We start from the raw sequence: 26479 nt of genomic DNA on the forward strand, positions 1-26479 counted from the left end.
GTCAAAACAAGTAGAAAAAACGCTGAGTAAATACGCTGTGGTCAGACGCTGCTTCTGGTTGACTTTGTGCCCCCCATTTATACAGCATCCATGTTACATTAGTATTCACCCCCAGGGATGGGAGCCCCGCAGACCCCTGAAGCCCCAGACTGCAGGGGCCTGGAGCTTCCCACTCGCTTTTTTTATTCAAAATACATTCAAATTAAATGTTTCTTCTGTCCAAATAACACATTCTAATTCAAAGACCCATACATCGGTTTGTGCAGAGCTCTTTATTGAGACCAAAAAAAGAACTAATGTACAGAGCAGCGTCATTGTGTATAATAATGGTGACTTTAACACGTTAACCGAGGTTTTTTATCCCCGTAGCAGTAATTATGTCTGTCAGTGAGTGTGAGCCGGTGATGAACAGACAAATGTGTGTAGCGCTTCGGGGGAGCAGCCTGTGGAGATCCAGCTTCGGGGGTTTTCAACCAGCACGCAGTCCGAGCCGACTCCGGACTCAGACCCCCCCAACCTGGAGAAGGACGGGGCCCGACCGTCAGCCCACATTCGGCGACCGGGACCCCCGGACGGACCTGAGAAACATGCAGCACTATGATTCTCTCAGCCTAAATCTTCCTAAACAGGCCATCTTGGAACAAGTCCATTCTTTTCAGGACAGATGAACAGAAGTTACCATATGTGGAATGTGGAGGAGTGACGTGGAGACCGTAAATGGCTCTGGTTGCAGAAGCAACCCGTCAATCACAGTAGTCCTGCCCTAAAGCATGCACTGCTTTATGGTCTATTTGACTCAAAATGGACCATGAATTACTAAATGAAAATGGGTTGAAGAAGAATTGGAACTAGAGGATGAGACCATAAACTCATGTTTATAATGTTTACTTATAAATAATAAATAAATCAAGAGCAAAGTAGAGTCATTTTCAATCTCAGTCGCGAGTCGCAGGTTTGACGATACTTGCGTGTTTTTTTACAAGCAGCAGCCATAAATGCTTCATATTATTCCTTTGAGAACTAATCTGTTCCTACGAAGGATTCTTGCATGAGGCCCATCGTTTTAAAATTGGAAAACAATCAGATATTTGGATCTGACAGCGTGCTCTGATAAAAAAACAACAGCTACTCACCGATCCAAAATGGCTTCCTCCCTGCAAACTTCCACAGCCAGCTCATGTCTCTTCTGGACCGCACGCTGGTCAGGCTGCTGTTAAACCTGACACACAATGTTAAGGGTCAGACACACATCAACAGCTCCGATGATAAAATAACTCGTACCTTGATGCATCACCTTAACTCAAGAAGCATTATAACACATCTAATTTCCCACACGACGAATCAACATCAAACATTTGTATGATTGTGTCTACAGATGGATGTATAGCTGTCACGGTTTGGGTTCACATCCTGTTTTATTTTGTACCTCAAAAAAGTGTCTCTAAGGGGGCAAATTCTTTCCCAACACAGCAAGTCAAACTTATGCTAAGTCATATGCAACAAAATATTGGATATGAGATTCTGGTATTGATTGGACATTATATCATTGTAGTATTCTAATGATTTAAAACCGCTATAGTCAGTAGTCTTACTTAAATGACTATATTGACTTTAAAGGAAGGATCAGACGCTCCAGTTATTTTAACAGTAAACGTAAAGATGTAATTTGACACTAGCAAGAAAACACAGTGGAGCATTTAGCAGCTATGGACTCAGATATCTTTCTCAGGAGGAGGTGGACACCAAAAAGAGATCCAAAGGAGAGAGATTATGGGAGGAGCTCTAACATCTTAGTTTGACAGTAAAACAAGCGTCCGTACAGCGTATTGCTTTCAAAGCCATTTTACATAAAAACTGTTCATATTATAAATCCTCACACAGTCAGAGTAAGACAATTAGCGGAAAAACAGTGTTTTGTGTTGAACCTCAAAACGTGCACACTTGTTAGTGTTATTTACAGCAGAGAGCAGCTCCTGTGGGCGCTGGCCCAGCTGGCCACCGACGAGCCCACGATGTAGCAGCGTCTCCTGTAGTGAGTCCAGCCGTGGGCACAGGAGCTGCTGATCGCCTTCCCCGTCTCAGAAGTAATGAAGACACTTGTTACAACACTTTGAACCATGAGCCTGGCTGATACAACTTGTACCGGAGGGGAAAACACTCCTTTACAATGCAAAATAGGTGTTGTTCACACCTTGCGCTGGCGGGGCTCCGGTTGGCGCCCTGGCTCCGGAGGATCCATCTGAGGAGGCTCTGCGACCCGGAGGTCCTGCGGGGGGCGACTGCGAGGCGACCAGCTCCCCCCGGCGTCACTCGGCCTCAGCTCCTCCACCGAGAGTGGAGTCAGACTATGAAACTGAGGAGAACCGGGCGGATGTTAACGCGTGTATGAGTGTTTTAACTGTGGACAAACTGTAAGCTGAGTCTTACCGTCCAGACCTTCTCCTCAGTCGTCCTCTCTCCGGCCGGATGGATCTGAACACAGATCAAATAAATGAAGCATATTTCTACAAGTCAGCATGAACAGCTTTCCCACAAAAACAACTTATTTTTTTCTCACTTTCAGTCCTCCATGTGGGACCTTGTCCCCGGTGCCCCCGGGGCCCGCCCCTTGCAGCTGCCTGTCGTGGTATTGGACGTGGCTGTGGTCGCCGGGGGCCGCCTGGTCCTGCGGGTCCCCCTCTCCGTAGTCCGGGTAGTGTCGGCGGTTCGGGACATCGCCTCGGGGAGGATGAGGCCGGTTCTCCCACAGCAGCTCTGCCTCAATGTCGGCGATGACGTCCTCCTCCTTCGGTCTGGGAGGGTACGTGGGGGGAGGAGGAGGAGGAGGGAGAGGTGGGCGTTGTGTTCTATCCTCGACCATCAGGTCGTCTGGGTCGCACCGTCCTAGGAGACAGCAGCGAGGGCAATCTTTTATCCTTGTATTTCCAATTCGTCTTTCTAAAAACTCCCGTAAAACCAAATCAAACCAATTCCTGACCCTGATAACGCTTTACCTCCTCTGGGGTCGATGATTTCCACACTAGCAGAGGTCCTCTGTCCCAGGACGGCGTTTTGGGGTTTTTTCAGGGTGACAGTGAAGGTCTCGTGGTTTTCCTCCAGACCGTCATCCATCAAGTAAATGTTCCAAGTTTTCACACTGACTCCTGAAGAAGAGACGGGATGGGAAACAGAAGAAAGTCCTGACAGTCATTTTGAGATCGCATGAGTAACCAGACGTTTGCTGACATCCCACAATGACTCGTCCAACGATCACATCCTCCTGGAGCCGTCTGATTGGACGGTGTCTATTTTTCTTCAGAGACTGAATTTTGCAGCGATGATTCAACCCGCAGAGAGGTGTAAGAAGAGAGGGAACCTGAACAGAGTCCAGGAGCGTCTCACCTGGGTCGAACTGGATGAGACCGGCTGTGCTGTGAGTGAAGTCGCTGCCAGGTTTGGCCGAGCCCTCCTCCACCTGCGCCAAAACGAACGCACTCATCAGCATAGTGATGATAATATTATCCCCTCGCAGCCCACAGGCCGCGGAGGGGGTGGGGGAAGGGGAAGGGCGCCACACACGTACCTGGATGGCGACGTATGCCGGGTCGGCGCTATTCCCACTGCGTTGGATCTGGATCTGAAGAGTCCCCGAGGTCTCGCAGGTTCTGTAGCAGGTCGCAGACAGCTCCACCTGCGACCACGACAGCTCCAGTCTGCGGGACAGTCCTTCATGTACTTTAAAGATGTAAGATTACAAACCTCCCCAGTCTACATCCTTTCATGTTTGTTTATTTAAAACTACAACACGAACATAATTTCCCGTCATTGTCGACGTTCGCTGGACCAACTCCAGTCGACACAGGTCGGGTACCGAGCATCAGTGCGGTTCCTTGTACTTCTGTAAACCTACATTTCGGGCAGCATGGTGTTTCCCGCCGGGTCGGTGAGGCGGAACAGGAAGCTGTCGGCCGTCACCTCCATGTCGGCCGGGAGGACGAACACCACAGCGCGCTGGTCCACGTCCCGCTGGGTGAAGCGACCTTTGATGTAAGCTCCTGTTGAGACAGGACCTTTTCATCCGACTGAACACACAGCATCTCCATCGAAGACATTGCTGGACATGAGCTTTCGACAGACGGCCCACCCGTGAGGCCGTTCTCCAGGTAGCCGAAGTGTGGCGGCCTGGCGATGGAGAACTCCAGCTCCTCCACGGGGCTGTCGGGGTCGGAGGCCTGCAGGTGTTTGGAAGTGATGAAGATGCCGTAGCGCCCACTCGCAAGCTCCACCACCGTGCTGGGGCTCCGCCTGGTGGTCAGACTGGGGGGTAACCTGTCCACGCGATCCACCTGATCCACAGCAGGAGACATTAGGAAGAATGACACACAAAAGTGAACACACAAAAAGTGAGAATGACCAAACAAACGTTCCCTCAGTTCCGTGTTTCCGCCACTAGGGGTCACTGCTGTCCTGTGTAACGATCAGCTTTGTATCGAGAGACAATCAGCTCTACAGATAAATGGAGTGTCTACGTTTCCGTCCTCTTTCATTACATCTTGGATTGATATACTTTGCCCGATTTCACAGGTTTTAAGGAAAAAAATATTCTTGGACTGTAAAGACACAATGCTTTACCTTATTTAATGGTTGAAATGCACTTTGGATAAAAGCATCAGCTAAATGACATGCAGTGTCATTTACAGCGGTGGAAGAAGTACTCAGTTCCTCTATTTAATTAAAGGTACAAATAGCATACTGTGAAAATATTTTGTTAAAAAGTATTTCATTGAAAAGGATAATCAGAGAAATTTACTTCATTAAACAAATATGAATAAATTAATCAATAGATCTGATCTTGACAATCATGAAGACGGGAGCGTGAAATATGTTTTACGTAGAAAATGACATCCTCCGTCAAAGATTGTTGCCAAATAACTTTCTTTAGTTTCTCTAACTGATTCAGCAGCTTTAGTCGTTTCGGCCGTACTCGTAGAAACAGTTGAGGAGTTTCATCCATAACAAACCGTCATGTTTCATAAATGCTTTGTATGACAAGTAACTAAATCAAATACATTTCCTTCCCTCTACTACTAATGTCACAGTACACAGAGTACATTCATAGACGTAAAACGATTATTAAATCATTTTGAGTAAAAATGATCAAATAAACAAAAAATATATTAACTTAACAACTTACATTAAAAGTATATTTAGATGAATAATCACATTCAATTTTTGCTAATTCATCCATCTGTGACTCAAACAATAAGACTTTTCATTTTGATCTTTGTCTTTAACTTCACTTCCACGTGAAAATGTAATGCTGTTTATGTGAACGCTTGAGTCTTTAGAGTTATGACCTGTGTGTGTGTGTGTGTGTGTCAAATATTCATGAAGTCTTAAAATACTCTTAAAATACTACTGCATATCACACACACACAGACACACACACACAGACACACACACACACACACACACAGACACACACACACACACACACACACGGTCCAATCACAAATGTCCAGTCCCTCAGAGGCTCAGGACAGTGCGTTTGGCCAGCATGTTAGCCACCTGGCTACCTCAGTGTGTGTGTGTGTGTGTGTGTGTGTGTGTGTGTGTGTCCATCTCAGAGTAGTCGGTAGCATGTGATGGGGTTGGGGGCTGGGGGGCTCTTGGCTCACCTGCTGCTCTCAGCTTCAAATATTTATCTGTGTACTGCCGTCTTTACACCTGAGAGTCAAGACTGCTCACTAACACCGACTACGAGGTTCTGTGTACTTTAGTAGTACTGCTGTGTGTACTTCTGATCCACGTGTCAGAGGGAAAAGTTGTTCTTTTAACTTCAAAACATTCTTCCAATACCTTTGTTCACTTTGCAGATTTTTCTATATAGCAGTACAGATTAATATAAGCTCCATCTTTAACGACTAAATACATTTAAACAATACTAATTATTCAATATTATAATTTGATATAATATGATATAATATAACATAAAATATATGAAATTAAAATAAAAAGATAAATAAATGTATAATAATAAATAAACTAAATAACTAAATGAAAGTATTTTTTAGGGAGTAGCGTTAGTATTTCTACTAAGGAAAAGACCTTAGAAGTACTCTCCACACCATCTGAGTCTAATTGGAAATGAGGACGTGAGATGTTTTGTTCTTTTCACCTGTATGTTAAAGACAGCGGGCTCTTTTCTCAGCTGTCCAAACTCGAGGTACCCTCTGTTGTTCCTGTCGGCCGGCAGGAAGTAGAACCTGTCAATGTCCGCCGGGCTGCCCGGGTCGTGTCGGTAAGCCAGGTTCCGCTCGTCCACGTCGGTCTGGGCGAACGTCAGCGGCGGGGACATCAGGACTCCTCTCAGCAGCAGTCGGCCGTGGCGTGGCAGCTGTGTAATGACGTAGCTCAGGTTGGCGGGGGCGGTGTCGGGGTCGGTGAGCTGCAGGTGGTCCGAGGTGATGGTCTCCGTGGCCCCGTCCTGCAGCCGGAGGCCCGTGTTGTGGTGCAGGGTCGGCGGGATGCGGTCGCCGCGTTCGATGGTGAAGTGAAGGGTCCCGCTGCGGGACGAGTCGCCGTTGGTGACGTCAAAACTGTGAAGACAAAGACAGTTTGGTTGGAAGCAGATTGGAGATCACACCAACTACTAATCTCATATTATGAGCATGTAAGGGCCTCATTAAGGACCTTTGTTAGGCAGGAAGCCAGTGCAAAGACCTGAGAACTGGAGTGACGTCCTAGTGGGGACTCGAGCTGCAGCGTCCTGGATCAGCTGTAGCTTTCTGGTTTACTTTTTACACAATAGTCTACTGAAGATAAATGCATGGACAAAGTCCTCTAATGCTTCATATACTCTTTAGGTGATAGTGACTTTGTAACTGTCATGACTGTTCAGGTTTATACTTAAACGTAAATACCAAATATAAGTAGTTTATATCGATTGAAAACTAGAATAGACTTTCCCCAGAATCAAAGATTGTTTTCATTTTGTATTTACACAGCTATTTTTTATGTGTGAGCCCACAAAATAATAACGTTCTAGAAAATATATATACATTTTATTCCATTGTGTGTTTGAGCTTTTGGCATTTCTCTCTTTCCCTTTTCTTTTTTGGGGCATTTTTTATCTTTATTAGAAAGATGACACGAAAAAAAAACAGACAAGAAATATCCTGATTGTTTGCTTTATTTTACAAACTGGAGGCGTGTGGAGTTTGAGGACCTGCAACTATTGCGTTGCATTATGGGATATGGGATGGTGTTTTTGGAACATTAAAAGTGGGGTCATCTCCACTTCTGCACAGATTTGAATTGTTCTTTGTTAACTTCACTTGTCACTTGATTCCTACAGCTGTATGAGAGTTACATTTTAAATTTATTTCTTCTACAAAACACATTTCAAAATGTGTGATAAATGCTACATTTTTTTAATTGTGCAGTTTGATTCTAAAATATTGTCAGTAATTAATTTCATGAAACTCTTGACTCCAGATAACTCCAGTTATCAATCACTCACATAAAGGACTGTTTTCGTTTGTAGACACACACGGCTCATTTTTCAGCTCCACTACACTGTCAATTGTCACCACGGTGTGTGTGTGTGTTTTGTCCTCCTCTTAGCCCTCTGCCAACACAATCTGCCTCTCAGCCCTGCAGCTGACTAACTGCCCCGGGCCTCGGCACACTGGCCACCACACACACACACACACACACACACACACACACACACACACACAGAGGCAGGTCCTGCCGTAACATCTGGCTCTGATGTCGGCCATATTTGCCCAGGGATGGCCGTCTGTGGTCGGAGCTCCGGCCGGCGTTGTCGTGCCAACGCCTGTTGTTATTCTCCTAGTAATGCTCATTCATCATCTGCTGTCACGGCATCAAACACACGCACATGTATGATGCACTGGTGTGTCTTCTTTCGATTCTGCCACACCTCAGTCAAAGAAACCACAGCATCCTCTGGCCTGAGACTGTTCTGTCTTTCCGCTGGTCCGTCTCTCCTTGCGTCTGTCCATTCGTCTTTCTTTCTTTCTGTCCCTCTCTCTCGTCTCCCCATCTCACTGTCCCCAGTCCCTCAGTCTTGGCTGTGATCTGACCGACTCTTGCAGAGCCAGACAAAGCAGCCGGTCGGGGCGGCAGAGGTCTGGGTGACAAACCCGGGGTCTCCACACACGCCAGGTCACATTGCCCCTCCTCTCCCCCCCTCTCCCCCCTTCTCCCCCCTCCGCTCTTTAAAAAAAAAAAACACTGCTGCTGCCAAATTGGCTGGAAAAGCCGATAAACATGCAGCAGAGAAAGCCTCTCGTCCCCCCATGCTCTCTCTCTCTCGTCTCGCTGCCCAGTTTCTCTTTCGCGGTATGTGATGCTGTTTTCAACAGATACCTCCTCTTCTGACAATATGTACGCTGATCATTTAGCCATTTATTCTTCTTCAAGCTGTGCTGCATAATGCCTTCTCTTTACAGAGAGTCAAACAGCTGTTCCACCCCGACATCCAGGACCAGTTAGCTTTATTTGCTACATGCGTGTCATCAAATGTTTTTATTTGACTTTCAATCCGAATAGTCCACAGGGTTCTGGCCTGACTGATCCCGTGTATCGGGATTGAGGGAATTGTCACCTGAAGGAGTCGGCCTCTGCGTTGTGGCTGTTGTCGTGCGTGTAAGCCACCCGGTGGGCGGCGACGTCCAGCTGCGTGAAGGCGGTCAGCGGGACGCCCGGCTGCTGGACAGCGTGGACGAGGCCGTGCCGCGGCGGCACCGACACGGCGTAGACCAGCTCCCGCGGACGCCCGGCCGAGTCCGACGCCAGCAGGATGTCGGTGTTGAGGACGACGCGCTGCCCCTCCATCAGACGCACTGCCTTGCTCAGCAGCACTAAGTCACCTGGAGACGGGCAGAAGGAAACGGTCCGAACGCTGCATGGGGAGTGAAATATATGGTTTCTATAGGGGATTGAGATTAAATTACGAATAAATCAATATGGTCCTATTTTTATAAATAAATATATTTATTGAAATGTATTTTAAGTCAAAAACGAAGCTTATCATGTACAAACTGTCAACTTCAACTTCTTATGATACACTTATTGTATTCTAAAATTCTGAAAATAGATTTCATGAAAATTTCAGCTTAGTAAAGATGATAAAAGCACAGAAGACGTATCAGTATCACACGTAACTGTGTGAATGTGGAAATGTTTCTACAAAGAGGATTAATTCAAACTCGTAGCACAATAAAAGATAACAAGGCCTCCATGTGGCAGTTTTTAGGAATGTTGTTCTTGCATGAGGAAGAAGAGGTGGAGCACCCAGAGGACACCAGCCAGCGCCCCTCCACAGCTGCTCCACCTCCCCTCCGTTAATTATTCACCGGCTGAGGAGGCCGGCCGTTTGTCACCTCCGCTCCTCCAGGATCCGAGGGCCCGCAGCCAGAAGGGCCGGGGCCTCGGCGCCCCGTGTTCACCCGACTGGCAAAGCTGGCACAGTGAGCTGGAGGAAGGTTGGGGGGGGGGGGCGCTCAATAATAGATGAACCACGACCGGGCCAGAGGGACCGCAGAGGGGCTCAAGTGTGAGAAGGTGTGGAGATTGTGTGTGTGTGTGAGACTTCACTGACTTGTCATGCACCTGTTTCATTTTGTGAACACTAAGAACCGTTTATCCACCTTGCTAAATGGACCTGAAGGAGGTGGAATGCTTTCCTGCTGATTCGAGATCAGGAGGGACCTTTGGAAAAAGGAACTTTAAAGCGAAACCTCTGACCTTTCCGCACAGTGTGGATGGAGATGAAGAAACTTTGCGGGGGACTCTCGTTGTCCAGGTCACTGAGGGTGAAGCGGAAGCTGTCGTGACCTTTGAACCCGGGGGCATCCGCGGCGGCTCCAGTGTGAGCGTACCACAGGCGGTTCATCTCCACGTCGTCCTGAGTGAAGTTTTGTGCGGCTGACAGCTCGGTCCAGCCCGCCTCCGTCTGCATTCACAACGTTCATCGGTCACTCTGTGCAGCACGAGCCTGTCTCAGTGGACAATTGCACTCTACTATCTGGGTCTTCACACAAGTACATCGACTGTTTACAATCAAAGATAAGATACAAATAATCTCCACCCTGTCAACCTTCCTCCGTCTTTGGCTCTCATCTCCAAACCATTGTTTGAAATCTTTAAAAACACCTATATATACAGCTTCTCTTATTTTTTTAAGGCCCAGGATTTCTCTGTAAAAAACTAATTTCATTGTTGGATGAAGTATAAAGCTCCTTTATTTTTGTCAAGTATGTAAGTATTATCGGCTTGATTTAAACGTACTCACAAAGTAGTAAAAGTTCCTGCCGGTGTTCAACTCTTATACGTTATGTTTCTGGAATAATATTACTGCTACATTAATGATGCAATGTAACTCTTTACATCCTGTTGTCTGGTTTGATCTCTTAAAATCTACATGAAAAGTGGACGTAGTCATTGTGACGTCACCCTTTACTTTGTGGAATGTCGTTTTGAGGTCTTGTCATTTGTATTTTTCACAACTAGTAAACAGAAGTTATATATAACATATACATGGCTTAACATTAACATGTATGCTCACCAGCCACTGTGGCTAGTGGCTTTCCAAAGTTGATTTAATTTGATTAAAGTTGACTATGTTTGCTACAATTTACTTCCTTTCATCCTTTCATATGTAAATGACCATCGTAAACACCCAAATCAAGACTACATAAAATGTATATGTACAGTCACCAAGTCTTCAGTTCTGTGTCTAAAGCTCATTTTGTATGAAAACAAATGCAACTAATTAAGACAAAGACAAAATGAGTATCTCATTGCATATAACTGGAGCAGAGGTGTAAAGCTCTGTCTTTTACCGCAACACTTTGTTGCCTTCGTTGGTTTAGTTGCAGTGCTTTTCAAAATGTCTCTAAAACGCTAAAGTTCCCCACAAACTTGTTTTACTCACCTTGAGCTGCAGCCTGCCGAAGCGTGGCGCGGCGTTCAGACAGTAGTGCACCTGTTTAGCAGGGGTGTCCCGGTCCTGGGCCTCCAGGGCCACACTGGAAATCACCCTCCGCTCGCCAGCGTCCACCTCCAGCCCCGCGTTCCTGAAGACAGAAGAACAAACGAAGAAGACACAATTATTATAATTCTGCATTTTTGTAACTGCCCTGCGATTGGCTGGCGACCAGTCCAGGATGTACCCCGTCTATCGCCCGAAGTTGGCTGGGATGGACTCCAGCCCCCCCGTGACCCTGCGTGCAGGATATGCGGTTTGACAATGGATTGATGAATGGATTTTTGTAACTGAGACGACTTTTCGATTACTTTTAGCTGTCAAACTTGTTAAAAAACATTTTGGACTTGATTGTGTTCTGCTCCAGCTTTGAAGAACAAGGGATGAGGGGTTTAAATGTCCAACTTTTGATGTGATGACAGCGCATAAAGTAGCAGGAGGAAGCGTGTGTGGGAGCGGGTTATTTTCCCAAGCGGGATCACGTAGATCTAGGATGGTGGTGTTGTTGGGTGGTCGTGTTAGGGGGTGGGGCGGGATGGGGGGCGGGTGAACATAAGAAAGCGTCTGGCTGCCCCCTCAGTCGGAACTAAAATCCACGCAGGAGAGGAAGCCGCCGCGTCCGTCCTGCAGGAACGCAGCAGAAAACAAGGAGGCAGGCATCTGCCAAGTCCCAGCGTTACTTCTGCCTCGGTGCCCTTTACAGTACCAGCTCGGGCCTGTGCCAGCGCACCCACGCACACCGACGGCTGATCTGGGGACAGCGAGGACGTGGGGGGGTGGGGGGAGGGAGCAGGGGGGAGCATAGGGAACCCAGTCAAGGATGCAAATTCCCAATCACTCGCTCGTTGGAATGAAAATATTGTGGGTCCTTGAGGTGGAGGACGGAACACCCACTCAAGCAGAGAGACTCCGCCACATGTGCACACACACACACACAGGTCACGCCCCCTTCTGCCCCCCCCACCCGTCCCACGTTGAGTAGCCTGACCTCATCCCCTCTTCTGCCTTTCCACTGCGTAAAAGTGCTTCAACATGAAACGACAAATTAAAGTGTAGCGCATTTGTTCCCCGCCCCACAGAGGCATAATTCTGGTGTTATTTTATATTTAATGGTTAGCATCATTGTCATCTTTAGATCCAAACCAACAATTTGTGAATGCGTCTATCAATGCTTGAAAAATAATCTTAAAAAACAGAATGTTTCATTCCCCTCAGATGGAAATATAGTATTACTACTAAAATTAATCAAAAATATTATCAAAACGATAAATAATTATGTATTATATATTAAACTAGCCTGGAGTATTTACAGACACCAAATATAACATTGTGAACACATTTAAAACCAAGAATTGAATAGATTATTCTATACGGGCCATTCTGCATAATGATTACCTTTACTTCTATTCATTTCTAGGAGTTCTGTGAGGTACTTATAAATAGTCATTTCCTTGACTAAATAAATAAATACTAAAGTATATGAATTGAAGCTGTGTGTTTCTGACCCTGACCTAAAACCTCACACAGTCACATATTTCCAGTAATACCATATTAACAGGCATTAAGCACTAAATCCTCATATCGGCTCATCAGCTCTGTGTGTGTGTGGGTGTTGTGCATATGTGTTTTGTGTATGTGCGTGTGTGTCTCTGTGTGTGTGCGGTGTTGTGTGCATGCGTGTGTGTTTGCGAGTACTTGAGCAGCCGTGGCTTCTCGTCGTTGACCGGCAGCACGGTGACCCGAGCCGTCCCCTGGACTGTGTGGACGCCATCTGTCAGCCGCAGAGACACGGCGTCCTTCAGGGTTTCCGTGTCATCGTGCATGTACACGATCTTCATGCCTGCAGAGGGACGAGGAGGGGGGACGGGGGGCTTCGTTTTTTCATCATGTCTCTCTGTTTACATGCGGTAACAAACATATTTGTTTAAGCGCACCTACATACACACAGATCATAGAAGAATGGCTCAGGCAGCTATTTGATGGATTGTGATGGGATTTGAGCAGGAATAATGCAGTTACGTGTGTGTAAAACACAAAACAAAACCTCTGGTGGAAAAACATTGGACTTAAACATGAACCTGCTGGTGGTATGAGATGCAAATTCAATGAAGTCAGACTTATTCATCTTCTGTGGAATATGAATATCTGTTTAATAGTTTGTGAAATATTTATTGTAATATTGAGATATTTTGGTCTGAAATCATGTGGTGGACTAATTAGCCCCAAAACAGCCTATTCATGATGTATGTAATTCCTTGAGTTGAGTAATGCTGCGTTGACACCAAAAGCGAAGCAAATTATTCCCACGAGTAGATTCTATTCTCAAAGTCAATGCACCGAAGCGAATGGTTGCGTATGATGTGAATTTTCAACGGGCAGCACGAATGACGAGAAAGTTCGCTTAGCGCTGTCCTGCGAAAGCCAATCAGCGTTGATGCTCTGCTCGTCATCACCAAAGCATGAATATACTTTATGAAACTGCCACTCGCAGCTGTAAGTTAGTTGGTGTTTAACCAAGAGACTCTGTCACCGATCCGAGCCAACGGGTCATCAAACTGGCTGCTGGCTAGCTAAAGTAGCGAAGCGACAGTCGGTGAAATTCACCGAATTCACCGAGGAGTCGGTGAAATTCACCGAGCTGATGATCTCATGAACCCAAACACGACGGCATTTGGGGCTCTAACATCTGTAAGAATAGTGGTTATTTCCATTGTGCATAGCGGGAATGATAACTGTCTTTACGGAGACAATCCACAGAGACAGGCCTCGCACCCTCTCCAGCGGCGCAAATAAAGCGGGACGCGAATGAAGGCAAATTAACTACAACTAGTCAGGCGAGTAAACCCGTGTGAGTGTTTGCTTTGCTTTTGGTGTGAACGCAGCATAAGACTAAACTTAAGTTTAGAGTTTTGTCTCTACAGTTCCTGACATGCTAACGTTGATGCTAACAGTACATTTAAGCTAGTCCCGCTTTATATTCTGACACATTTTGGTGAATCTGAACAATGAAAATTCATGTTTGTCTGCTTGAAGCAGGTTTTATTTCCACTTGAAGGTTTGAGAGCCCTGCTGAAATAAACATTGAAATGGTATTATGAGGGAAAATGCTTAGCAAAGAAAACGAAGGGTGTCTTACGCGTTATACATATTACACATTATGGCCCTGATATATAAACATTAATGAAAAAAAATGCGAGTAAGTTATATACAAAAGAAAGCCGTTTTGATTCCAGCAGTAGGCCATGTCTCTGCAAAATTAAACCATAGCATTCAAAACAAATGCATATAAAGGGATTTTATATCTTGAAAAAGTGCCTTGCTGTGAAATAACCATTTGTGTTTTGTTTTGAGTACTAAAAAATTAAATAATCAAAACCTGTTTTTATAAATTGTACGAGTGTTTTGTGCATACAACCGTGGTAGTGAGCGACCTTGTTGGAGTCCCTCTCACCTTGTCGGAGCTCCTGTAGGGTGAAGGAGGTGACGGGGAGGCTCCTCTGCAGGAGGTCGGGCCCCATCTCCTTGTAGCGGTTCATCTCGGTGCCGTAGATGCCGTTGATGAGGCTGCCGTGAGCCGGAGGCTGCACCACCGTGAAAGTCAGGATGTCCGGGGGGGCGTCCAGGTCAAGACCGTCCAGAATTGACGGAGTCAGCTCCCTCACCCCGCCCTCATTCACCTGCGCGAGGGGGACAAATGGAATTACTCTCCACCTTCTCTGTTTGATTTTGAACGCACGCGGAGTAAGATAAATTTGTCTTGGACGTACTGTGAAGTTGGCGAGCAGCAGGGATGGCGTCTCATCGTTGGTCGGATTGATGATGATGTAGAAGGGGACGTGGGCGGAGTGGTGCAGCCCGTCACTCACACTGATGGAGAGCTGGTCAACATTTGGCTCTACCCCTTTGCTCTCAGATTGGACGTAGTTAATGAAACCCGCAGTTAGGTGAACAAGCCTGAAGGATTCTGGGAAAGAGAGAGATATCCAAAGTCACGGCAGATGTGTAGCAAACACACACACGCACACGCACACAGACACACACACTGACCAACTCGAACTCCCGCGTTGCTCTTCTCAGAGCCGGGCGTCGGCAGCGTGTTCTCCAGGAAGCCATGCAGTGGAGGAGTCTCCAGGTGAAAGGTCAGCCGGTCGGCAGGGCTGTCAGGGTCTGAGGCCCCGAGGACCCCCCCACACAGACAGACGGAGGAGCCCTCGTTCACCACCAACATGGACTCACCTACATCAACACATCACAACAATGACATGACAGGGGGAATTCTTAGGACACACCGAGCTCCTCTCTCACACTCTCGTTCTACCATAATTCAAGTTTTATTAATGCACATGACTAATTCAGCTTCTTTCCGTGAGTTTTTTTTTGTGCTTTCAGGTCTCCGTAGATCGTGGTTCCTTCTGGACCCTGGTCCTGACACCTACCGTGGCCATGCTGACGCCTGCTGCTGCCATCATCATCATCATCATTATTATTATTTTAGATATTAATCATATTACTGTACTCATAAACCAACATTACACTCTCCTAAAGTCTCTGTGCTCTCCCTCCCCACAGGCTTCTGTGGATGGTGGTTCGATGTGATGGTGGTTCTATCTGATGGTGGTTCTATGTGATGGTGGTTCTATCTGATGGTGGTTGCCTCTGCAGTGGTCCTGCTGTGCGCCTGGCTTACTACTCACAGTTACTTGAATCATTTCTGTCATAGGAATTGCATGTATTATACATTGTTCATTCTGTACACATGGCATCCATTGTAGTCTGTCCATCCCGGGAGTGGGATCCCTCCTCTGACGTTCTCCCTAAGGTTTCTTCCCTTTTTTCCCTCTTGTAAGGGTTTTTTTCATTTTTTGGGGAGTTTTTCCTGTGCCGATGGTGAGTTTCGGGGCAGAGGATGTTGTATGTGTACAGACTGTAAAGCCCTCTGAGGCAAATTTGTAATTTGCGATTATGGGCTATACAAAATAAAATGAATTGAATTGAATTGAATTGAAAATGTGTTTACAGTTAACAGTTAATAGTGACTCAGCTAAACACAACGAACGCCACACATACATGAATATCCATGTATCCATCTAATCCATCAATCCACCCATCATCCGTCATCCATCTAATCAACCATCACTCATCCATTTATCATCCATCCATCAACCATTGTCTGTCATCAGTTTTTTTTTATCTCTCATTCTATAAACTGTTATATACAGAAAACTTTGTTAAGTTCATTTAATCAGGTTGTCTCGTGTCTATGTTGTCTCGTGATTTCTTGTTTTATTTTGAAAGTTAACCTTCCTCTCGTTTCAGGCAACTTGCTCCTTCGCCCTGTGTGCCGGTCCCATTGACTTCCCGGCCCCTGATGTTGTTGTTGTTGTCCACCTGTGCCCCTACCCTGTGTGTATATATTGTCCTGTGCCGCTTCGTCTTCCCACGTGAGAGCAAATCCGTGCGCACCCATGTCCTTTTACCATGGCCAGGTCTTGCTATTGTTTTTTTTGTGCTTTGTTCAGGCTCCATTTTCTGTTGGTAGGGTTTTCCTCTTCCGAGAGCGATTTTCAGTTTTTGTAATAAACTTTTGATTTTGGAACCTTCCCTCTGGAGGTCGTGACACCATCCATCAGTTAATATTCACCTTTTCCTCCATTTGTTTATCTGAGCCTATCATTCTATACATCCATCCATCCAACCATATGTCCATCCATCTATCCATCAGTAAACGTATTCATCTATCCTTTCAGTTTATCCATCCATCCAACTATCCATCTGTCCGTCCGTCTGTCCATATGTCCATCCATCCATCCCATTGTCATCTGCTAATAAATCCTCCACTCATCCATCATTCCTCAGAACTTCTGTTAATTAACAAACACAATTACATCCGGACCTGGATCCATATTGCCAAACCTCCCTTGTGCATGCTATATATATATACATGTATATATATATAAAACGTGGCTCTAATGGCACCAGCGATGGACAGTCCTGTATCATGCTGATAAACTAAACTAGGAAACAAGGTAGAGCTGGATTTCGCGTTTTGCCGCAATAAAGCTCTTACTCCGTCTTTATTCACTGATAATTAATTAGACCAAGAAAGGCCAAATTGTGTTGAATGAATGGTGAGGTACGCTGGCAGGATTAGAGAGTTACCCCGCCGCTGGTAGCGCTGCGCGGTAATCTGGCTGGCGAGACTGCTAGTACACGTTGCCTATTGTGGAGATGCGCCTCTTTTTGCTTTTGTTTTGAAAAGACTCATTGTCCACTGTCTCCTGGGGACACACACACACAGACAGGAGGGGTAATCTCACCCAGCCGTGTGCGTGTGTGCGTCCATGTAATACCGGCAGACAATAGGCAGATTTCACTTAAAACACGTCGGTGCCAACCTCGTTAGCACGGCCGCCACACTGACAGCGACATGCACACATGCTATAAATCCCCCATAATGCAATGTGAAAACAATGAGACTTTGGACTCACACAATAAACACCACACTGCGAGAAACACAACAGAATCAGCTCTGAGGTTTGGCTTGAAAAGGTTGAATTCATATTACATTTTTTGGTTTTAAAATGAGAAATAATAGCAACTGTTCCAAGTTTCCGGAAGTGTCTGGAAATGAGCTTCAGCGTATCGAACGGGGTCAGAAGGCAGACACACTGCTAGAATGTGCTGCAGACTATTATGAATCTCTGGATGGCTTCCGAATGGCTTTTGTGCCTTTTATTTATTAGTAATGAGAGAGACGTGATTTATAACCTAACGTTGGACTGCTGGAATGGGGCCTGTGCTGATAAGAAGTTTTGACTGTTTGTGGGAGACAGATAATATCTCTGAGGTCTTCACGACTTCACATCCACATCCATTGACATTTTCAAGATGGATTTTTAAAACAACGTCATAAGAACTTTTCTGTATTAACTCCACCTATAATACTGAATTCTAAAAATCCAAACATTATTTTGCACATTTAACATGCCGTTACAATGTCTCTTTCACACACCACAGGGAGGAGGGGGGTAACACACACACACACACACACACACACACACACACACACACACACACCTCATGTCATCCCAGTGGGAATCCCAGTGGTCACTGGTCTCGTTTGATAACCACAGAGCTCCTCCAATCCCTCTTCTTGGCTCCGACTCCGGAGAGAAATATCACCCTCCCCATGAGTGTGTGCGTGTGTGTGTGTGTGTACATGTGTATGTCCCCCCCTCACCTCTCCCAGAACACAGCGTGTGTTGGACTGATAGGTGACAACGTGCTGTTTGGACTGCTCCGCTGAAATTAAGAGGATTGTCAGCAGTGAACAGTCACACACACACACACACACACACACACACACACACACACACACACACACACACACACACACACACACACACACACACACACACACACACACACACACACACACACACACATATACACATACATACATGCGCACACACACACTGAGGATTGTGTCTCTCATTGAGACATTCGTTCCACACTGAAGCTGAGCCAGAAAACTTCCTGTTTATCACTTCTTAGGGTTCGTTCTAAATATGCGTGTTAGTAAATGTAATTACGTTTACCTTACGTTCATTATGTTAAATACACAATTTGGGTAGAAATAGAATATAATATTTCCTTCCTGGATAATGACCTGAAACTAAGAATCGTTGTGTTTTCGTTAGCTTAAAGCTGTTAAATAAGTGGGGTGGGGGGGTTTTAATTAATAGGTACTCTATTATCCAGTCTGGATAATAAGACCTCCAAATATTTACTGTTATTATTGGACATTTTTCAGAGAACTTCCCAGTAACAGTAATTCCTAATGATTTAAATGACAGTAAACAACATTCTGTGATCTTAGATACCCAGGAGCTAAAGTGTTCCTTAGGAATATCATCACATAAGTCTTACCCAGAGTAACGGAGGGTACTTTGTTGTTGACAGGGAGAACGGTGATGTTCAGGTCGTAGACAGGAAGCGTGCCATGGAGAGGCACGGGAGGTGGAGGGGCGTCTCCATGGCAACATCCATTTGTCCCTCCGGCCTCGCCGTCAGAGATGGTGAGGGTGATGGTTTCCAGTACCGGCTCTGGTCCGATCTCTCCTCCTGAAACAGAAACCAAAATAGGTCACTTCTGAATGCTGTGAGAATAAGACGTCTGATGAATTACTTCCAGGACACGATACACACTGTTCTCACTAACAGCAGCTCTTTACCTTCCAACTGCTCACTGAAACTGCTTCTGTTTGCACATCAACTCCCTGTTTTTTCAAAAACTCATCTGCTGATGTCTTGTTTTACAGAGGAATCTGACCATTTCCCAATGCTGCTTCACAATAAAAGCCTTCACCTGCTCGGCGAGGGAAAATCTTTTAACGTGAAGTAGGATCAAATTATTTCATCACCACCGTCATTAAAACAGTTCTGACGATCATCAACGATCAGTTAACAAGAAAGTCCAGCTGACACGTGAAAAGTTAGGAACAAATACGCACAATTAAAGTTATTGGATTCAGCTAGAAGGTGTAGAGCTGTTGTTGAGCAGCTATGACAACCATTAGCGTCATGTGGTTATAGAGAAAACATAATGAAGATAAGCGAAAGAGAAGAGCACACACATTTATTCCGGGACACGCGGACAAATCGTCATCCACGACAATCCTCCCTCACCTGTGTGCACGTAGTAGATGTGTCCCTGCAGCAGGTCCTGCTGGGAGAACTTGTCCACGGTCTGTCCGGCTCTCTGCAGCTCCCCCCTTCCTGGACTCCGGGCCAGCATGTAGGTCAGCCTGGAGTCGTCGCTGTCCCGGTCTGTGGCTGACAGGTAGTCCACCGTCAACTGGACCCGCCCGGCCTCCTCGCAGCTCAGCTCCCCCCGCAGCCCTCCACCCAGCTGGGGAGGTTCATCGTTCATTGGCAGGACCTGATGACAGCAGGAGACTAACATCACACAGGAGCAGGAACAAATAAAGATTCAAAAGTATTCCGAAAATGGTCAAATTCTCCCAGAGCGCTTTGAATGTCCTTTTTTCAGATATAAACAGGAGCTCTGTGTTGATGTCGGTAAAGACAACATGCCACCATTTCTCTACCGTGGTCAGGTAAACTCACCTGTACCGGGAGGACGACGTCTACTGAGTTCAGACCATCCGTCACCTTCAGATGGACTTCATCCTCTGTGGTCTCAGAGTCGTCATGGAGGTACCTGTCACACACAGAGCCGTCTGTCACCACACAACGTTCACAAAGAGTAGGTCTGGTTCTACAAGTGTTCTTCTCTGTAGAAGCTGCTCTCAGGTCAGGTCAGGGTTAGGTTAATTGGTCACCAGAGGTGTGTGTGTGTGTGTGTGTGAGACAGAGTGAATGCTTGTCTGTCTTTATGTCAGACTCACAAAGTGTGAATATTTTTAAATTGCATCAATAAAGTCATCGGAACAACTGCCACTTGGTTTCCTCCTCGGTTTTCCGATTCTGAGCCCAGAACTACCTGTAGTCCAAAAGTCCGAAAGTGCAAAGGAAGATTTCACATTAGAAACCAACCAAGTTTAGCGTCTCCAGTAGCAAGATTTAAACCACGGAGCTGAAATCAACTCACAGAATTGTAATAAACCACTTTCTACAGGCGCAAAATATTTGTTTTAACATTGTTTGAGTGCAGCGAGGCGGCATGAGGAGAGCGACAGAATAAAGATACGGCAAATTTTTTTTTAAATGCGTGGGTCCGCCGATGGACTCATGCACATGGGACCAATAACACCCAAGTTCAGATACCCACATGTGAAAAGCCAGACCCGACTGAATGTGTCTCTTCGTCCGGAGGTTTCAGTTGATGTTCCCGTTAGCCGGATCAGTGTGTACAGTGTGTAAACAGACACTCCACCGGGATCCAGTCCAAAAACGTTGCAGACTAACAGTTTACACATGGAATCAGTGCACGTGGGCCTGCAGCGTGTAATCATGGAACATAAGCATGCAACCATCTAATTAGCGTGTTAGCTCTCTGTGCTGTTCACTCAGCTTTGATCATGTTTGTTCTCCTTGTCACTGCAGTGAGTGATCCTGAAACCCATTGGGACAAGAACATGCGTTTTCTATTACATCACTGTTAAACTATTGTTTGGATCAGCTGTTTAGATTATTGGACATTTATGCAAAAATTGTATTTTGTTAATTGGTGCAATATATCAATATATTATCCAGTCCCTCGCCCTGAAATTAGAGACAAACACAACTTATTTAAATGCATGAAATTGGTGAAACTGTGAGAAACAGACTCATGAAATAATATAATTGCAATAGAGCAACTTTATAATCAGAGACACATTGTAGATATTGAAGAGTTCCATAAAACCCCATATTATGTCAAATACCAGTGTTATTAAAATGTGGTTTGGCTGCTCAAACCCCTGGTTACAGTTCTGCCTGGTACACGTGATGTGTTTTTTAAAACATCATATGACTCTGCTCTTACATTTTACCTCTAGTTAATTATTCAGACGTGTAGTACTTTTACTCATACTGTAAATAAACTATTGAAACAGAAAGCTTTTTACATTATGATTTTTTCTCTGTCGTTCGATAGATGTTAAACTGCCCTCAAGACTTGTTTTTTTTCTTACATCAAACCCTGAAATATAACGGTGAAGGTTACAAGAGTTTGATGGTGAATAGTTTTATTCATAGTATTAATTGTATTGTTCTGCAATTAGTCATGTGGAAATGGACATTATACTGAAAGTAACCACGGATCAGAAAAAAAGATAAAAAATACACCTGGTTCTCTCTGAAACTGATGTAAAGAAAGAAAGTCATGGCTCATGGTTCCTGTCTGCAAGTCCAAGTCCAGTAACAAGGCTCCTCTACAACAACTGCTCGCCCTTTTTTCTAAATTAACTTCAAATAAATATTTTTACTGCCCCGTTACCATGGCTAATACCTGTCACATGTCCCTACACCTTGAACCAAACCTATAGGTGTGAAAGCTGAAGCCCGACGGCCCGCTGGGTCTGACCTGAGTCGGAGTCCTCTCAGGTCCTGCAGGGAGAAGCCATCTCCCTGCTGCAGCGCTCGGCCCTGCAGCTCCAGCCGGCCGCGTCCAGCCATCCTCCGGACCTCCACCCTCAGGGCCTCCTCCCTGCTGTCCCGGTCCTGAACCAGCAGGTGCTCCTCCGTCACGAAAGCCCCTCCGCCCTCCTCCACCCGCAGCGGGTTGGTAAAGGCCTGAAGAAGCACACAGAAATCAACCAACAGAGCTGCAGAATTAAATGTGTAGAGGAATAAGGAAAAAGTAGGAATATTCACTTGGATTTTCTGTTTTATAGGATGGGAGATTTAAAAACCACAGGACTTTCAAAGATCATCATATGGTATGGCGAGAGCGTTCAATTCCGCAAAACAACAACCCACTGTTTGACCTCTGACCTCTGGCGCCTGGTCGTCCACCGGAGTGACGGTGATGTTGAAGAGAAGGCCGGAGACGGCTCCTCCGTGGTGGTCGCTGACGGAGAAGACGAACTGCACAAACAGCGGCTCCGGCCCGATGTCCTCCACTGGAGGCATGAAGGCCACTTTCAGGTGGTGCACTGCATGCTGGGAGAATATGTTTAACTTATTGTTAAAATCCCATTTATTCATATATATATATATATATATATATATATATATATATATAGAGATATATATATATACCTTTATATATATAAAGGTATCATATATATATCATATATATATATGATACCTTTATAAATCAGTCAGTTTTACCATGAACTTTGTAGAAATTTTAATGGCGGATCTCTGATTGATGATTGGGGTGTGTAACGATGCAATAGTCGTTTGGAGGGTGAAGTAGGAATTGTGCTGCCTGTGAATATCAGGAGGCAGTTTATGTGTTTCAAACCTGTGTGAAGGACTTTAACACCGGCACCATGTGGTCTCTCTTCATGCTGTTGGCGCTGTCTGTGTAGAACAGACGGCCTGCATCCATGAGCCTCAAAACAAAAAAGAAAATTCATGAAAAATACATTTCTTTCAATTTGGGGAAATTGGAAAATGCATTATTTATTATTTATGAAGATTTAGAGGTGTTAAAAGGGTTGTGTTCTCTTGTGCGAAGCTATGCTAAACAAGTCCTGTCCGTGACCTCACCCAGGGTGCAGTGGGCTGAAGCAGGGCTGCGTGATGACGTAGGTCAGGTCCGTGTCTGGATGCTCTCGGTCAGTAAAGTGGAGGTGAGCCCGAGTGATGTGAACCACCTCCGTCTCCTTCACGGTCAGAGAGCGCACGCTGTCGGAGACCTCCGCTGGCAGCTGGTCCTTCACCGGGAAAACGTGGACCACCACCGTCTGGATGCACAGGGAGGGGACCAGGTGTTCAGATCCTTTACTGAAGTAAAAGTATTAATAGTAAATTTTTAAAACGCTCAAAGTCGGGCTGAAGTAAATGTTCATGCATTGCTTCTGTAATCCAAGGTCACTCACGTATGTCTGGGAGAGGTTGGGCGGCTGGTGGCTGTCAGACAGCGTGAAGTCAAAGCTGTCCTCAAACATCTCCTCTCCCGAGTGCTGGTAGTAGATCTGACCCTGGATCAGATCTCTCTGGAGGAAACGGTCCACGGGATCTCCTGCACAGTGAAAACACACAAACAATGCTCACGAGGTGACGAAGGTCTGCTACAACGAACGAACAATGAATGTTGGCATTTTGACTGCAGACTGTAAACATGTAATGAAATAAAACTCCCCTTTTGAAAACAAGGCTGTAGAGAAGAACCGGAGAAAGGAACTAGTCACAATTGACAGAAAAACACTATTTAAGGAGTATGATTTTCAAAATAAAAGAGGCTTGTTTGTAGGCATTGTACAGTTTATGCAGCACAGTGTGATGTAAAAACATACCTTGTTGTTGTTGCAATTGTTAAATATTTCCATGTTATGAAAAAACCTAATGTTTTGAGTAATTTTATCTATAATTTCTAACCTCAGTTGCAACCTTTGACTTTTACAACAAACCAAACATGTCTTTGGTCTCCTGGTTCTCGAATCAAACTTAACACTAAACAGGCCCCTCCCTCACCTGTCTCGCGGGGGGAGGTCTTCCGCACCAGCTGACCGGCCCGGGGCCCGGAACCCACCCGGTAGAGGATGTGGTCGTCGCTGGAGTCCAGGTCGGAGGCCAGCAGCGTGTACTCCTCCAGCCGCACGGCGCCACCCTCGCGCACCTCTACCGCCACGTTGTTGATGAGGAACGGCGGCGAGTCGTCCTTGGGCAGCACGTTGATGGGGAACCTGTGGCGGACGCTGTGGCGGCCGTCGCTGATGCGGAAGACGACGTGGTCGCGCGTGCTGTCGCTGTCGGAGTGGTGGTAGACCACCGCGGCCTCTCGCAGGTCCCGCACGCGGAACATGAACGCCTTCCCGCCTACAGGAGAAACCATCAGACTGTCCACGTGTGGAAGGCTCACCATATAAATCAATAATGTACTAGAACAAACAATTTATTTTCTGAAGTCATTTGTATTTTTCAAATGATCAAAAAAGGTCTATGGACCAAGAGATAAAACTCATCATGGGATTTTCTAACCGCAGACCAGAAACAAAATCATTAGGCTGCTTTCTAGGGAAAGCTTATATTGTTAAAAGAGTAAATTTACAGTTCTGATTTCACATTAGTTTCGGTGTAGTTTGGTTTAGTTTTAAAAACATGATTTGTTGTCTCTTGCATAATGACATGACAAACAATGGAACCCAGTCAATTATCTGAAACATACATTTAAATGAAAGAAGGAAGATTAGATTAATCCATATTTTTAGTGTGTTTTAATTCCAATTTTTGCCTCAGTTATAATCTTGTGGAGTCTGGACTTCGGCAAAGAGTTGGATGGAACATGAGAAAACTTGACTGTCCCACATTGACGGAATGTAGGCCGTGTCCATCTGCTGGCCCTCTGTTGCTGGCTGGCCTCCTTCGCTCTGTGCATCATGCTAACTGCTAGCGGAGCGTCACATGACTAGCGGACACGTGTTAACGTCAGAGGACTCTGTTTTTTCCAAACCTTTTTACTCAATTATCCTCGCTGACACATGCGTCAACTTCTTTCTCCAACTGTCATTTGGAAAATAACAACTTTCTCTCTTAGGTGCCTGAAGGCAACGCGGGGCACTGGCCGAGGGTCCGCACTAGTGGGGTACAACGTGGCGTCCTTTGCCAGCGTCGGGGAGGGGGGGGGGTTGTCTCCCTCTCGCGTGTGCCAGGGAGACAGAAGGGCAAGGTCATCAGACAGATTGAGAGAGATGAGCGGTCGCGAGCCCCAAACCTCATTAGCGACTTTACCGAGTTTGGGGGGGAAGCGGCGGGGGGGAAGCGGGGGGGTGCGAAGCGGCTACCGGTCCAAGTGGATGGAAACAACTTGATAATTGGGCCCAAAGGTGGCATTGGGCAACAGGCCCATAGCGGAGGAAATGGGATGTGTGTATGTGTGTGCGTTTGAGCATCAGGACAGGCAGCCATCCATTTGGCTGAAGGCGTTGGACGGAGCCTGCGGTCCCCCCCCCCCCCCCCCCCATGGAGCATGGAGGGTCAGCGGAACCCTCCTCAGAGACACAACTCCACCAGAGGACTGCTTCCTACAGGCCTCCCACGGAGCGCACATGCATGTAAGCGGAGCGAAGCCAAACTTTTGTTTTCTGTAAACAAGAGTCAACACTGGGGGAAATAAAAAAAGGATACTAGAGCAGGTGCTGTTGTCCAACATGGGAGAGAGGATAGGGGGGGGGACAGGCCTAGTGGGACAAAAGTTTCAACAACCAGCCAACTACTCTGCTGTGCTGTTGGATTGGGTTTTTCTGCACGGGTTGTTGATGGTTGTTGGTATTAAAGACAGAAAGAAAGGGAGAACAGAGTTTCAAGATAACAATTTAAGGAAGAGTCGGGAGAGAGTAAATACAAGAAAGAAGGAGACATGGGAGACAAATGTGTTTTTGTTGGTTTCTCTACTCTGGTAGAGACCACTGCAAACAGACCAGCATGTTGGACCAGTCTGTTGGACATCACTGCTGTTTAAGGTTCGAGAAAGATGGGGAGTCTGGTAGTCAGTGGTGGAGGTACCTCGAATCGGTCCAACATACAGTACTTGAGTATTTACATTTTGTTGATTTGGGCTTCTCCGCTACATCTAAAAGGGAAATGTTGTATTTTCTACTTTATTAATTGATATTTGAAGATTTTCTTCAGTTCGGCAGCTCAAATCTGTCTTTTGGCATTTTGTATCTTTTGAAAAGTCTGGACAGAAGGTTTGAAAACGATTCCAAAGGGATTTCTAAAGAAGAATCTCATTCCGGATGCTGCGGACTCTCAGTTTGGATTGTGGAAGTTCTGAGCAGAATCCTTGCTGCCGCTGGAGGACGACAGTCCCTGGACAGACGCTGGAATAAAACTGACAGCAAGAGAGGCCCTGGTCAGCCCAGTCGT

The 26479-nt window shown here is 45.9% G+C and overlaps 1 protein-coding gene and 1 long non-coding RNA gene across 4 annotated transcripts in view; one reads left to right on the forward strand and one right to left on the reverse strand.

Moving 5' to 3' along the window:
- Positions 1-253: 253 nt before the first annotated feature.
- frem1b (Fras1 related extracellular matrix 1b) overlaps positions 254-26479 on the reverse strand; it is a 35622-nt gene continuing 9396 nt past the window's right edge. For 2 of the 3 annotated variants that reach the window (XM_040184751.2, XM_078108000.1), the window contains exons 9-36: positions 24086-24430; positions 23491-23633; positions 23159-23355; positions 22911-23001; positions 22436-22603; positions 22026-22234; positions 20126-20219; positions 19685-19937; positions 18926-19120; positions 15044-15232; positions 14764-14960; positions 14448-14673; positions 12692-12836; positions 10946-11087; positions 9757-9964; positions 8615-8879; positions 6158-6578; positions 4124-4325; positions 3890-4034; positions 3563-3692; positions 3382-3454; positions 2994-3143; positions 2558-2883; positions 2428-2472; positions 2192-2353; positions 1959-2077; positions 1134-1219; positions 254-578 (exon numbers count right to left, since the gene is read on the reverse strand). In XM_040184751.2, coding sequence (XP_040040685.2) covers positions 385-578; positions 1134-1219; positions 1959-2077; positions 2192-2353; positions 2428-2472; positions 2558-2883; positions 2994-3143; positions 3382-3454; positions 3563-3692; positions 3890-4034; positions 4124-4325; positions 6158-6578; positions 8615-8879; positions 9757-9964; positions 10946-11087; positions 12692-12836; positions 14448-14673; positions 14764-14960; positions 15044-15232; positions 18926-19120; positions 19685-19937; positions 20126-20219; positions 22026-22234; positions 22436-22603; positions 22911-23001; positions 23159-23355; positions 23491-23633; positions 24086-24430 — 5120 coding nt within the window. In that variant the 3' untranslated portion in view covers positions 254-384. Of the gene's footprint in view, positions 579-1133; positions 1220-1925; positions 2078-2191; positions 2354-2427; positions 2473-2557; positions 2884-2993; positions 3144-3381; positions 3455-3562; positions 3693-3889; positions 4035-4123; positions 4326-6157; positions 6579-8614; positions 8880-9756; positions 9965-10945; positions 11088-12691; positions 12837-14447; positions 14674-14763; positions 14961-15043; positions 15233-18925; positions 19121-19684; positions 19938-20125; positions 20220-22025; positions 22235-22435; positions 22604-22910; positions 23002-23158; positions 23356-23490; positions 23634-24085; positions 24431-26479 lie in introns of all 3 variants that reach the window. The other variant, XR_013468570.1, reaches the window with a different exon arrangement.
- Positions 8563-10648, forward strand: LOC144411412 (uncharacterized). The gene is made up of 2 exons (XR_013468571.1): positions 8563-8902; positions 9259-10648. It is a non-coding gene; the product is annotated as an uncharacterized LOC144411412 (long non-coding RNA).

Source organism: Gasterosteus aculeatus, chromosome 8 (genome assembly GCF_964276395.1).
Source record: "Gasterosteus aculeatus chromosome 8, fGasAcu3.hap1.1, whole genome shotgun sequence".
Taxonomy (NCBI): Eukaryota; Metazoa; Chordata; class Actinopteri; order Perciformes; family Gasterosteidae; genus Gasterosteus; species Gasterosteus aculeatus.